At 38.4% G+C, this 15,927-nt stretch overlaps 1 protein-coding gene across 1 annotated transcript in view; it reads right to left on the reverse strand.

Moving 5' to 3' along the window:
* LOC133607738 (uncharacterized) overlaps nt 1-15,927 on the reverse strand; it is a 41,380-nt gene that overhangs the window by 3,008 nt on the left and 22,445 nt on the right. The window contains exons 4-11 of the mRNA XM_061962652.2: nt 13,269-13,464; nt 12,957-13,187; nt 12,774-12,871; nt 11,430-11,577; nt 11,270-11,322; nt 10,889-10,986; nt 10,613-10,787; nt 6,691-6,888 (exon numbers count right to left, since the gene is read on the reverse strand). Of these exons, the coding sequence (XP_061818636.2) occupies nt 6,691-6,888; nt 10,613-10,787; nt 10,889-10,986; nt 11,270-11,322; nt 11,430-11,577; nt 12,774-12,871; nt 12,957-13,187; nt 13,269-13,464 (1,197 nt within the window). The remainder of the gene's footprint in view (nt 1-6,690; nt 6,889-10,612; nt 10,788-10,888; nt 10,987-11,269; nt 11,323-11,429; nt 11,578-12,773; nt 12,872-12,956; nt 13,188-13,268; nt 13,465-15,927) is intronic.

Genomic DNA, 15,927 nt, shown 5'->3' on the forward strand with positions numbered 1-15,927 from the left:
CTAATATGATGCAGTTTAAGAAACTGTTCAAACTTAAAGTGTTAAAGTACAAAAAAGGTGAATCCTGAGAAATATTTTAAACGTGATTGACAAATGAGATAATGATCATAAAGTAAGATGGATAAGATTATTTAACTATTTTATTATTTATGAAGTAAATTGTGTATAAATGGAAAATAGGAATATGTGTAAGTAACTGCTATAGAAAAGGAAAAGGGATGGGATGAAATAAGCCTTGCTTCTTACTACCGGTACTACTTTTCGAACATGTAAAGATAAACTGAAACAATGTGATGCATCATACTCTAATTAGATGCATGTTCAAAAACGATGACTGCACGATTTTGAAAAAATAAAAATAACTGCGATTTTTCTCTCTCCAAAATTGCGCTTGAAGATTTTTATATTTTATACATAAAAATGCATAAAACTGCAAAAATAAGAAGCGAAGGAAGAATACGTTACTTTTAGACTGCCATTCAACATATTCTTGTCTTAAGGTGCCACACATTAGCACAATATGGAATAATTCATTTTCAAAAATATTTGGCTTTATGCAGAGCAGACAGACTCAGAGCTTTTAACTATAAAACCCAAAACCAGTGAAGTTGGCATGATGTGTAAATCGTAAATAAAAACAGGATACTATGAATTATATTCACTTGAATAGACTGCAAAGACAGGATACTTAGCGTTCGAACTGGTAAACGTTGTAATTTTTTGCAAATATTAGCTCATTTGGAATTTGATGCCTGCAACATGTTTCAAAAAAGCTAGCACAAGTGGCAAAAAAGACTGAGAAAGTTGAGGAATGCTCATCAAACGCTTATTTGGAACATACTACAGGTGAACAGACTAATTGGGAACAAGTGTGCGCCATGATTGGGAATAAAAGCAGCTTCCATGAAATGTTCAGTCCTTCACAAACAAGGATGGGGCAAGGGTCACCACTTTGTGAAAAAATTGTAGAACAGTTTAAGAACAACATTTCTCAACGAGCTATTAAAAGGAATTTAGGGATTTCACCATCTACGGCCCCTAACATCATCAAAAGGTTCAGAGAATCTGGATAAATCCCTGCACGTAAGGGGCAATGCCCTAACTTTCGATCCCTCGGGCAGTACTGCATCAAAAAGCGACATCAGTGTGTAAAGGTTATCACCACATGGGCTCAGGAACAATTCAGAAAACCACTGTCAGTAACTACAGTTCGTCGCTACATCTGTAATTGCAAGTTAAAACTCTACTATCCAAAACGAAAGCCATTTATCAAAAACACCCAGAAACGCTGCAGGCTTCACTGGGCCCAAGCTCATCTAAGATGGACTGATGCAATGTGGAAAAGTGTTCTGTGGTCTGACGAGTCCACATTTCAAATGGAAACTGTGGACGTCATGTCCTCCGGACCAAAGAGGAAAAGAACCATCCGGACTGTTATAGGCGCAAAGTTTAAAACCCAGCGTCTGTGATGGTATGGGGGTGTATTAGTGCCCAAGACATGGGTAACTTACACATCTGTGAAGGCACCATTAATGCTGAAAGGTACATACAGGTTTTGGAGCAACATATGTTGCCAACCAAGCAACGTCTTTTTCATGGACGTCCCTGCTTATTTCAGCAAGACAATGCCAGGCCACATTCTGCACGTGTTACAACAGCGTGGCTTTGTAGTAAAAGTCTGCGGGTACTAGACTGGCCTGCCTGTAATCCAGACCTGTCTCCCATTGTAAAAGTGAAGATGAAGTCCGGAGAGCCCGGACTGTTGAACAACTTAAGCTGTGCATCAAGCAAGATTGGGTAAGAATTCCACCTGAAAAGCTTAAAAAATTGGTCTCAGTTCCCAAACGTTTACTGAGTGTTGTTAAAAGGAAAGGCCATGTAACACAGTGGTAAAAATGCCCACGTGCCAACTTTTTTGCAATGTGTTGCTGCCATTAAATTCTAAGTTAATGATTGTTTACAAAAAAAAATACGTTTCTCAGTTCGAACATTAAATATCTTGTCTTTGCAGTGTATTCAATTGATATAAGTTGAAAAGGATTTGCAAATCATTGTATTCTGTTTTTATGTACGAATTACACAAAGTGCCAACTTCACTGGTTTTGTGTTTTGTACATCATGCTATATACTATACTATAAACTATATACAGGGTCTCTGCAGGTTTCAACATGTCAAATTTAAGACTTTTTAAGACTTTTTTAAGACCATCTTGAAAATAATTTCACATCCATACGGACAAAAAACACGACAGAGTAAAATCAATGAATTTTAAGTTTATAAATTAATTTACTGCTCTTTCACATTGGAAAACAACATGGTTAAACTAACTAAATACACCAGGAGCTTCTCTAGTGTAAACTAACTGAAAAAAATATTAGCAAACATCGTAACAGCCAATTTTCAGATTTGCCATAGAAGTGTTTTCTTGCAAAAGGTGCAGTGCGCTTCCTATTAAGTGTTTTTATGTAACATCAACATCAGCAATGGTCGAGGAAAGCACAACAATGTATTGTCTGTGAAAGGGACAGTTAGCATCTCTGCTAAAGCTAAATGGTTAACTTTGGTAATGTTTTTTTTGTCTATCAGAATTGAGCAAAGCAATAAAAACATCTAAAGTTCTACTGTATCTGCACAAAGTTGTGAAAAACAGTGTGTGCAGACAGAGTGATTGTCTAAAAAGAAGGAAGGTGATTATGGCTTGCAAGCCTCAAACAGAATTTGGATGTGAATAATGTGGATAACATTCAAATGTGCTCAGCTCATTTTGTATCTGGTGTGTATGGATACATTTTTACCGTTTTTTTGTGCCTTTTTTTTTTGTAAACATATTGCTAATACACAAAGACTACGGTAGTCTTTATTTAGGCATGACAAGATGACATTCACAAATCTCCTTTGCTTTCCTGACCCCACAATAAGATGAGTGTAAACATTAAACAGGCAACCGCTTTTAATGTTGGTTGCTGTATAAACTTGGAGAAAAGATTACGGTAGGCATTAGAAGCTGACCTGAAATTATTGGAACAAATAATTAGGGATTATGTTCGTTAAGAAATTATCAAGTTCGAGCCCATTATCGAAACCTCTTATCGAACCGATTCCTTATCGAATCTCTTATCGAATCCAGATAGGTTGTTGTGTGTGCAAGCCATAGATGTTAAGTGACTGGGCCGGCATGCTGTTTATATGAAGGAAAAGCGGACGTGACTGAGGACAGCATGCGGCCGTTATAGGGTGAAGGTTTCAGGTGAGAGAGGACGCTAAAGGCACGGCCCCAGTGAGCATATAGAGCTGCTATGTGCGTTGTAAATTTAAAAATTGCCGACAAATACATCACCAACATGGACGAGGTGCCGCTCACTTTCGACATCCCGGTGAAGCACACAGTGGAGAAGAAGGGGACCAGCACGGTAGCAAATCGATACGCACAACGGGGCAAGAGAAGTCGGCTTATACTGTTGTGCTAGCTTGCTATGCTAATGGACAACGAGACTGACTTTGAAAATGAGGAGAGGGAATCTGGCATGTTTGATGGAGAACTTGCCCAGCTGTTCATTTCGAACACAGAGGACTTTGATGGATTTGTGGATGAGGATTGATCACAAAATAATGTGAGTACATTGAAAAATACTTCAATAAAGTACAACCAAACTCAGCTTTGCTCCTGCTGCCTTTTTAAAACAGCGTCCATGCATGCTAGCGTATGTTTTAAGCTAGCGTATGTTTAACCATGCCTGCGCCCAAAAATACGCTGCGCCTTATTTATGCATTAAATACAGAAATAGCACCCGTAACTGACACGGCACCTTTTAATACGGTGCGCTCTATGGTCGCAAAAATACGGTATAGTGGCTTCGATAACGGTAACCGGTTCTCAAAAAGGGATTCGAATCCATGGAATCAGTTCTTTTCTTATCGAACAATCAGGAGAACCGGTTTAGAACATCATCCCTACAAATAATAGAAATAATATAAGAGACTTATATTTTTTATTTAATAGTTTTACTGCTGAGTACACTACTATCACAGAGAAATTAGCGTGTGCTCACTGTATGCAATAGTATGATTTCACTACTAAACATCTCATATTGATCTCCTTCGGCAATTGGCGCCACCTAACCCACATAACACTCCTTTGGGGGGGGTTACGTTTATCTTTGTAAAGTTGTGCAAGTGTTTGTGGCATTTCAGCATCTTTTGACACGGACTTATCCCGGATTTTTGACCTTTACATTATCATTCCATTCTCTTTCACCGCCATGTTTACAAACGCTTCCCTCCTCGATGGCTGCACATCTGGGTACTAAACACTTTAGACGTTTCCATCCACCGGCTTCAACCATGCATTAAATTGATCGATCAGGAGACACAAATCGTTAACTTTTACTTAATTTTGACTACTTTTAGGCATTTTAAGGCCTAAATCAAAATTATTGGATTTAAGACTTTTTTTAAAAACTTTTTAAGACCCCGCGGATACCCTGGTATATACACCCATATAAAATATAAAGTGTTTATAGTGTCATGTAATCATAACATATAATAATAATACAAGCTCGGGATAGTCTCCTGCTGGCCCCACTATGGACTGGACTCTCACAATTATGTTAGATCCACTATGGACTGGATGTCCATTGCATCCGGTCTCCCCTAGAGGGGGGTGGTGGGGTGGGGGTGTCACCCACTTCTGCGGTCCTCTCCAAGGTTTTTCATAGTCATTCATATTGACATCCCACTGGGTTGTGAGTTTTTCCTTGCCCTTATGTGGGCTACCCACTTCTGCGGTCCTCTCCAAGGTTTTTCATAGTCATTCATATTGACATCCCACTGGGTTGTGAGTTTTTCCTTGCCCTTATGTGGGCTCTGAACCGAGGATGTCGTTGTGGCTTGTGCAGCCCTTTGAGACACTTGTGATTTAGGGCTATATACAGTGTAAATAAACATTGATTGATTGATTGACTGAAGTAACCATTTTAAAGGATATAAACTTGTATTTCTCATTACTGTAGAATTGTTTACCAATGTACTTACATTCCAATGTACTGGAAGGTAAGTAACTTTTAGTTATCCTAAATGAATAAACAAACAAAAAAATAAAAATGGACTCATCTCTGTAAGCAAAAATGTAACTAAAATATTGAACCAAAAAACTATGTCTCGTTGTCTTTTTTTAGTTGTTGCCCTCACTGGATCAAGGCATTCTTGCTAGTTCGTCCGTGTTTGTAGGCTCGTATGGCCTATACGGGATGAAGCTGATATATTGCCACAATGGGACATTTGACTTTGTAATCATATTTTTTCCACTTCATTTTGTTACTTTGCAGAACTTGTCACTACCGAGTTGCGTATTGGGAGGCAATGTCCGTTTGTAAGCGAGTGGTCTTGCTCTACGCCTACCAAGACAAAAATTGTGAATGAGTGAAAAAAGGGCTCACTCTGTTGAGTTAATTCTACTGTTAAATAAACACACTCGGGTGCTGCCACTTTAAAATAATTTGGTTCAATAATATTCAAATAATAATTACTGTATAGCATAAATTCATTTCCATACATAAATAAGAATAACAGACCAGATTATATGTTACAGACTATGTATCTTCCTGGCACTAAACCTGCAAATACCTGTTCTTCCCAGGTTTCTCGAAGTTTACATTTTCACACTTTGCACTATTTTGTTGAACTTTATTGGGAATTTATTACATATTCCTTATTTGTGCACTCTAAAGGGGTTATTGTTAAGTGTATATTGTGATTTTAGAATTTTGTTTACATTTACTGATTGTTTTCCGTGGTTTCATTTTGTTTCTGCCTTGATAGCGAAAGGGATATTAGAGGAAGGTTACATTTAAAAATAAAATGATAATATTTATAATTTGTCTCCTGGTCCATATTGTCTAAAGGTCATAAAAATATAAATAAGTAACGACATCGACCAATATACAAACTTATATCGTGATACAGTTTTTAGCCATATCCCCCAACACCTAAACGTAATATAGTAATAAAATACAGCCAAATTAGGAGCCTTTGTAAACAATTTTGAAATGGTTCCATTATCATTAACATACCAAATAATATATTATGAGATCGCAGGAGGCTGCAATATATATTGTGATATACATTTTAGGCCATATTGCCTATTCCAGTATATTCTTTGGAATATAAATAATGTAAGTGTCTTTCCAATAGTGCTACCCTATTGACAGTAAAAAGTGCAAAAGAGTGCAGAAGGCAGTACATTTAGTTTATGTTTTCCTAAATAACAGAAAATTGTTCATATTCAACATTGTGTTTACTTTTGAGGCGGTAAAACACATTAGTCGTAGTACTGCACTTTGCTGGAATTGTTCCCCCACACACTCTGCAGTGTATAGTTTTATGCTGATGTGGGATGTCTTGAATTCAACTGATGGATATTGCATCATTATTTTTTTTCATACCCGTATCTCCTGTTCACTTTCTACCATTTACTAATTACATCAACAATGCATTGCAGCTTGTTACAGGTTTTTGCTCTCAATTTTGCACATTAGCACTAGAGTGCATCATTAACATGGATGGAATTAATTTTTTTATCATGGCCAACAATATATGGTTTTTATTGCATATGGTGTCTATCGCCCTTTAGTACTGCTAATTGTTTAATTCAAAGTGTAAAAAAACAGGTCTTAAAACATTTGAGGGCTTACTTGATGTACGCTGCTGGGTGTCACCCCGTTAGTGCCGATTCGGGCAGGAAGGAGAGGTCTCAGAGACACGACACTTGCTGCCTTTGCTTGCTGCTGAGCCAGCACTTTCGCCTGAGCAATCAGCGTGGCCTTGTTCCGTTTGCCTGGCGGTCTGCCTCGGCCTCGCTTTATTACCACCGTGCCATCTAAGTTGGTGACCTGTTTGGAACAAAATATTGACACAGAAGTTTTTCATTCAGTGGGATCATCATTCAGTTGGATTCGCTGTTGCCATACAAATGGTCATAGGTACCGGTATACAGTATTACAATATTACTAGGGATGTCCGATAATGGCTTTTTGCCGATATCCGATATTGTCCAACTCTTTAATTACCGATACCGATAACAGATATATGCAGTCGTGGAATTAACACATTATTATGCCTAATTTGGACAACCAGGTATGGTGAAGATAAGGTACTTTTAAAATAAATAAATAAAATAAGATAAATAAATTAAAAACAATTTCTTGAATAAAAAAAAGTAAAACAATATAAAACCAATTACATAGAAACTAGTATTTAATGAAAATTTGTAAAATTAACTGTTAAAGGTTAGTACTATTAGAGGACCAGCAGCACGCACAATCATGTGTGCTTACGGACTGTATCCCTTGCAGACTGTATTGCTATATATTGATATATAATGTAGGAACCTAATTATTAATAACAGAAAGAAACAACCCTTTTGTGTGAATGAGTGTGAATGAGTGTAAATGGGGGAGGGAGATTTTTTGGGTTGGTGCACTAATTGTAAGTGTATCTTGTGTTTTTTATGTTGATTTAATTAAAAAAAACAAAAAACAAAAACAAGCAAAAAAAAACCCCGATACCGATAATAAAAAAACGATACCGATAATTTACGATATTACATTTTAACACATTTAACACATTTTAACACATTTAACACATTTACCGATAATATCGGCAGGCCGATATTATGGGACATCCCTAAATATTACAGTTGCTGTATTTGTGAATACTACTTTTGAGTTAGTTTCAACAAAACAACTGTTGAATTCTGAAATATTACACTCAATTTTAAGATGTATAGCTTTTGACAAGACAATAACAGAGCAATTGATTACAGGGACAGAAACTCAAGTGACAGTAAGGGGAGTACTGCATATAGATTGAGTTAACAGAATTGTGAAGATTATTTAAAACCACAACTGGTCAGCACAAGATTTAAAATGCAACATACGCTACTGCACTGAGATTGAATCAAAATGTTATCAACACAGTCTTTTATTATGTCACTAGTTACTTTTGTAACACTTTACAATATTGGTTTTATTACATGATTTAAACCAGGGGTGTCAAACTCAAATACAGAGTGGGCCAAAATTTAAAACTGAACAAAGCCGCGGGCCAAGGTTGAACAAATTAACCTTTTTGATAGGGACCCAAACAAGTTTTGCATTAAATATTGAACAAGCGAGGCTTATATAATTTTATAGTGACATGCAAAATCGAGTTTCAAATAATAATAATAATAATTAAAAAATATCAATGGCATATCAAATACAATTTAAATAAAAATTGAATGCCTCTTTTCTATTTGCAGCCTTCTGAGGTAAATATCAACATTAACTTTTTCCACAGGCTAATAAATTTGAAAACAAAATAATGAATAAACCAACCATTCAGGACTTTAAACTGCTCAGTTTGCAACACACTGATCTAATCTGATGTGCCAAAGCCAGATACCTGCCATCTTTTCTTGGATGCTAGTTCATTAATATCAGGGCTCAGGCTTTGAGCTGAGGCATCCCTCATTATCGAATGAAGGTGTTCATCAGTCATTATATCTCGTATTCCACAGTCTTGGGGGCGTGCCTTACAGGCACTGCTTTTAACGTCCTCTACGAGCTGACGTCACGTCCGCTTTTCATCCCTTCTAACAACGTGCCCGCCCAGTCACAAGATATGAGCGGCTCCTGTACGTACACACACGTAAATGCAAAGCATACTTCATCAACAGCGATACAGTTTACACTGAGAGTGGCCGTATAAGCAACTTTAACATTGTTAGAAATATACGCCACACTGTCAAACCACACCAAACAAGAATGACAAACACATTTTGGGAGAACATCCTCACAGTAACACAACATAAACACAACAGAACAAATACCGGTACCCAGAACCATTTGCAGCACTAACTCTTCCGGGATACTACAATATACACCCCCGCTACCTCCAAACCCCGCCCCCCCCCCCCCCCCCCCCACACACACACATACATACACACACCTTGTAGCGTCCCGGAAGAATTAGTGCTGCAAAGGGTTCTTGGTAATTGGTCTGTTGTGTTTATGTTGTGTTACTGTGCGGATGTTCTCTCGAAATGTGTTTATCATTCTTGTTTGGTGTGGATTCACAGTGTGGCGTATATTTCTAACAATGTTCAAGGTTTTTATACTGGCACCCTCAGTGTAACCTGTATCGCTGAAGATCAAGTATGCGTTGCATTCACTTCTGTGTGCGTGCCACAGCCGCACATATTATGTAACTGAGCCAGCACTCGTTGGACTGGACGAAAAGGGGACGTTACAATTCTCGGGAAGGGCACTGAAATTTGGGAGTCTCCCGGGAGGTTTGGCAAGTATGAGAATTAGCGGTATACCGCGGCAGCGCCGCTGTATATAATCGGCGGGCAAGCTCTAGTGTTTATTTGATATCACCTCACGGGCCAAGTGAAATTACCGGTACACGGCGGGCCAAACCTGGTCCGCGGGCCAGAGTTTGACACCCATGATTTAAACAATCTTCAGCCTTACAAATGCAAATTCTTCTCTGCAGGTGGTTACTAGGTAAAGTTAATTGTTAGGGGTGCCCTGATCAACATTCCGATCCGATACTTTGACAACAGATTATAGTACTGAAACTGTTTTATAGCAAGTAACTAAAGTAAACACAATAACACATTTTTATGAATCTTATCTAATTCCATTTAGAATTTGCTAGAATTGTTGTAAATCAGATGATTTTATTAAATGTGTGGTATTGAACGCTACATAAAAAAATTAGGGGTTCAGTGCACAATAACTAAACAAAAGCGAAAACTATTATTGGCTCTAATTTAAATAATATGGGTTTTGCCTTCACGGTAGGCAGCACGGTGGAAGAGGGGTTAGTGCGCCTGCCTCACAATACTAAGGTCCTGAGTAGTCGTGAGTTCAATCCCGGTCTTTCTGTGTAGAGTTTGCATATTCTCCCCATGACTGCGTGGGTTCCTTCCGGGTACTCTGGCTTCCTCCCACCTCCAAAGACATGCACCTGGGGATAGGTTGATTGGCAACACTAAATTGGCCCTAGTGTGTGAATGTTGTCTGTCTATCTGTGTTGGCCCTGTGATGAGGTGGCGACTTGTAGGGTGTACCCCGCCTTCCGCCCGATTGTAGCTGAGATAGTCTCCAGCACCCCCCGCGACCTCGAAGGGAATAAGCGGTAGAAAATGGATGGATGGGGTTTTTCCTTCAAAGCCTTCTTGTATCCAGAGATGTACTCATTTAGTTTGTAAACAATAGTAACAAAAAATATTCTATAATAATAATAAAAAGAAAAAATGTCGATCTTATCACTTCAGTATCACTTATATGCTATTACTCTACTAGTTATCAACATTTGGATCTATTACCAGTACTTTACATTGAAGCTTTAATGGTTAGCTCATAAGCCGATCGCCAATCAGTTAAAAAAAAAAAGGCTAATTTTATCCCCTGATCCGATCCCAATCAATTGTTATTCTTTTACTGAAGAGTAAAACGAAGGTTGCTGTTTAGGGTGCTTATTTGTTCAAAAAGATGACGTACATGGCAGTTACCGGTATTAGGGACAAAAGGTCTTTTAGAGTAGAGGAACAAGTGTTTTTCTTACAGTGCCAGTAGGGGGAGTGACAGTCATCTTGTCTTTCACTTTAGGTCCGGGTTTTCTGCCCCGTGGAAGTGGCTTCCTCCCTCTGATCCCTTTGGGCTTCACAGGCAAGGAGGATACTGGGATTTTGAGTTCCATGCCTCCCGCTCGCAAGTGCTCTTCATAAGGGAGCATCAGCCTGAGAAAAAATTAACTATTATATACCTGTATATATATACACACTCACATATACTATAACTATATACTACAAGAATTATTCAAAGAGCGCATCAGTCGGACCTCTCGTAGTGTCTCCTGGTGCAGGTTGCAGCGCTGGTGCTGCCGGGACATCCTCCCAACTCGTTGTAAACTATTTTCCACAAACGGTCTGATGTCACCTGGGACACAAAGCAGTAAGTATAATTCCACTGCTCCATCATATTTGTGGGTATTTGAGAAATTAATTAAGACATGAAATTTTCTTAGCAATTATATTTTTTTGAGAAAATGAGCCGAAATAAAAAAAGCTTTACAATAAATACAAAGAGAAGTTCCAGCATTTCACAACAAAACTCCTTCTGTCCTCTCAATTCAGCTGCTGTACTGAAGCGATCTTTGTACTTTTGTAATGGAGACACGCGCACACACGCACACAAACTGATTAACAGACAGACGTCTCACCTTTTCATAACCTCCGAGTCGTCTGACCACTGAGTACATGAGGAAGAGGTCAACTGTGGTCAGGGCCAAGATGGACACGGCAGGTAACACATGCAAAATAGAACAAATACATTCAGCAAACACAATCAGAGGATTCATTTTACGCTTGGGACAAACTCACTCTTCTTGAAGCCAAGGTTGGGCACTTTGTGGATAGGCGAGCCAAGGTGGTCCATGAAGGAGAAGAGCTCATCCAGGAACAGCTGCTCGTCAGGGTGAGGGAGCCAGCTGTCCTCGCCGCCCTCCTCCACACTGCCCATTACGTTCTCCTGAGAGGAAAACATTATAGTTGGATGAGAAACAATACAAAGAAGCATTGTTCTTCTTTGGCTTGTACTAGACGGCTAATAATGCAGCTAATGGGAGTCATTTATCCTGCCCATAAAGCCCTCTAAATTTTTTTCCAAAACTGCCAATAATACTCCACTTAAATGTCGTGACCTGTATGAATATTAACCAAGTATTAGCGACATTGTTATTATAAGTTTTAATGCCAAAAAACTACTTTTAGCAGCGCCTTGATTGCAGAGAGGTAACTAGCTTATGCAGCTATTGACATACTGAGCCAGTGAGCTGCTGCATTGTCTCTGAGTTGGTGAAAGTTTGTGCTAGATTACAAATCATGCATCAAACGTGTATAGTAGAAGGATGTGGCCACTGTGAAATTGGTCAACTTTGACATTGAATTTAGCCCCGCAGACCACATGACGCTCATTTGGATCAACTTTTAAAAACATTTTTACCTAAGAGAATTATGCCAAATTCATCATCCAAATGGAAAATACAAGTCTTGAGAGTGGACCTTGTACAGGAAGTGATTGTTTTATTATATTTAGAGTTCTTGTTTTGTATTTGATAATTCTGCTACCGTACATGATGCTTAGTGTTTTACTAAAGCTGGATCTGTTTAGCAGAGCTTCTAAACCTGATAGCTCATCCTCTTTATATGCAGGATCAACAATGTAAGGGTTCTGGATCATCATTTGTCTCAAGGTAAGCGTTGTTGTCTCACATGAAGTCTGCCAGGATTAGTAAAACTTGTATTTTGATGAAGAAAATAACGTACGCTGTGATGCGATGTGAAATCATATGCCGCCGTGTGCTTATAATGACCAAAATACGCAATTGTTGCATGTTCTTATGAATATGCCTGGTACTACATGAAATATATACTTTTATCAAGTATAAAAAAGGTTGATGGAGGCTTTTAGATGTTTTTTAGAGTGCTTTATAGGCGGAATAGATAGAATCCCCAACACCTACATTGTTCGCCATCTAACTGTATATTACAAATTAGAATGACATACAGATTGTGAATGATAGGCAAAACACAAAACAAAAGTCCTTAAATATTTTTCGTAAATTACATGATGTCTGGCCAGGTTTTGAACAATCAGACTGGAGAAGCATGAAAACAAGTGAGTACAAAAAATCTACTGCATAAAAAATTAAAAAAAAGATCTACCTTCATCCTCTCAATCCAAGATTCTGACTGACTACAAGTTGAACCGTCTTTGCCTCTTCTTTTACGAGGCCGTCCTCTGAGACTGAGTGATGGACACCCTGCAGCGAAAACACATAATCACTTGTGTCAACATAACATTAAATGTGACTACAATGCTTTTCAGATGCATGTTGGGAAACTCACTGAACTGCCAGGAAAAGCTAACGCTGTTTTCCAGCGTCGGGTGGTTAAAAGTGTCTCTGCAGTACATCAAGCGGATGCTTGGCGTTACTCGGACGCCACCCAGGGCCAATAGGTGGGCATCCTGTAACGCCGACCCCCTTGCACCGTCGTGGATGCGCCTCTGCAGGGAGCGGAAGCGGCAGTACTGCGGGTAGCTCAGTACTTTGACACTCTGAGAGTCCGTTACACCATCTACAGGACAAAAGCAAGACAGAAAAAGTAAGGATAAGTGTACTTTTGGTGTTGGCCTGATTTGCTCTGTGCATTTTTTACTCTCAGTCTTGCAGTCTGTTGATGTTTTGTTGTTGCCACCACCATCATCATTGCTCTGTGGCGGTTTGTGGAGCCCATTAAGGATACAGGGAGCTATTTTTGACCTGCTGCTCCAACCTGCTGGCTCTGCACATGACCACCGCACCAGATCCTCCACACGTATCACCATCTTTCGGGACACTGCCAGAACCTCATCCTACACAAACACACAGCAAGTCATCAGTTGATGTATTATATTAAACTAATCTCATGGATTAGGCAAGTTTACAATCGGCTCAAAATAATAATAGAGTACTCTGTAAATTCAGAAATTAAAGGAAATTGGGGCATTTGGGGAAGAATTATTACATGTGTTAATTTCCAGTGTTTCCCATACATTCATTTATTTGTGGAGGCCTGCCATTGATACATTAAGACTGCCAGAATTAGATTATGCGCTACCCATTATGCCCTTGCTCATAAACATTTAAAGTGGACCTATTTTCTTTACCTATTGGTAGCTGTTTTTGTGTATTTGGGATGTGCATAAGTCCCGAAAATTTGAAATCAAACCATGGTGGCATCGGGAAGCTATTTGTAATACAATCTTGCCTTTTTTCATGCTTCCGCCAAACGAGCCATTTGGAATTTGCCAAATTTATAACGTTGTTCCCAGTTTTTATGTCAGCAGATAGGTCCATATATGGTAGAAACTTACCCGAAGAGCTTTGCGCAAGTCCACTATTGTAATTTGACGCTGTAGTCAATAAGCTCCTTCATTTTCTTTATCCTCTTGTTGTAGAGCAGACTGGCTGGTACATGCACCCTCTGCTGTTGCCATTTCTAATACAAAGTGGCGTATAGTAACCAACTTATCTGTCATTGATTGGACTCCTTATAGAAGCGCAAAAACTACAACATGGCTGGACAAGTAGGGGTGTAACAGTATTGTAGATACCACGGCATTTCAGTTTCAAAGTCTTCACAATAATACCGTGACGCCTGAAGGTATCAAACAAAAACTTGATGTATAATTTTTACCGTCACCTTAGCATTGGCCGGGTTTGAAAATGAACTACATCTCCCAGAAACCAGCGCGGGTGCCAAGGTGGGGTGGGGGCATTTGTTCCGAGTCAATGCGGAATTATTTTTTTGGACATTTCCTCAAAATCTATCCATTACTATTTGAGTTATGTTTGCAAAACAAAAAGACAAACAAACCCTGGCGAAAACATAACCTCTTTGGCGGAGGTAAGAAAGTCAATCAAAGTTTATTTATGAAGTCTGCGTTCTGCAAAGCAATGCGTGCCAGTTTTGTCTTGAGTCTTTTCAAAACGACACAGAGCCAGCCAGGCATATCGCACCGCACAGAGGTAATCACCAAAAAAATGTTCAATGCAGGAAATATGAGGAAAAGTACTTGATAAATCCTGAATCTATCTATTCATTTTTTCCACCGCTCGTCTCTGTCGCGATGTGCACTTTGGACAAGTTGCCTCCTCTTAAACTGTCATTCAGAAAATATATTTGAAGCCAGCAAAGCCAAACATCAGTTTGTGAGGTATATACATGATTAAAAGTTAAATTGTTAGTTAACAGCATATTCCAGACTGATATAAACATGTCCACTGTGGAGGACGCGGCTTCTCAGCAAGGAAAAATTGAAAGACATTTAAGTGTACATTGTTGTTTTACACTTGTTACACTGGATGTTTACATTGTCACTTTAAAGACACGCAACTGGAATTTTAATTTTTGCTTGAAACAGTAGATGTTGCAAAAATTCATCTTTGTAGTACCGGTAATATATATATATATATATATATATATATATATATATATATATATATATATATATATATATATATGATTACAACATTTTAGCATTATGTTTGTGTTCAATTACAGTAAATGTGTTTATCCTAAAAATTTCCTGCCACGTCATTTTACACACTAACATTTTGAAGTCTTTTTTTGTTGTTGTTGTACATATACCACACAGTAATATCGTACCGTGGCCTTAATACTGTGATTATATTGTACTGTGAGATTTTAATAGTTACATCCCTACTGACAAGTAGAAGACACGGTTGAAGTCAAGGCACATATAAAAGACCGCCCACAAAACAGCGCATCAAGAAGAGACGGTCAGAAAACGACTTGAAGACTGTCTGTAAAACAAACTATGCAATTTTTTGAACAAAGAACCCCCACTACATGTTATGTAGACCAAAAGGAAGAATTTTAAATGTATAAACACAATCACAATATGACTCCTTTAAATGGGACGTATGATGAATTTAATCTATATTTAAAGACATTTCCTTGTAGTCTAGATAGATTGTTAGGTTAAAGTTAAAGTTAAGTTAAAGTACCAATGATTGTCACACACACACCAGGTGTGGTGAAATTTGTCCTCTGCATTTGACCCATCCCCTTGTTCACCCCCTGGGAGGTGAGGGGCGCAGTGGGCAGCAGCGGTGGCCGCGCCCGGGAATCTTTTTTGGTGATTTAACCCCCAATTCCAACCCTTGATGCTGAGTGCCAAGCAGGGAGGTATATACATTTACACACACACATATATATATACATACATATATATATATATATATATATATATATATATATATATATATATATATATATATATATATATATATATATATATATATATATATAT

The sequence above is a fragment of the Nerophis lumbriciformis genome, linkage group LG09, assembly GCF_033978685.3.
Source record: "Nerophis lumbriciformis linkage group LG09, RoL_Nlum_v2.1, whole genome shotgun sequence".
In the NCBI taxonomy this organism is placed as follows: Eukaryota; Metazoa; Chordata; class Actinopteri; order Syngnathiformes; family Syngnathidae; genus Nerophis; species Nerophis lumbriciformis.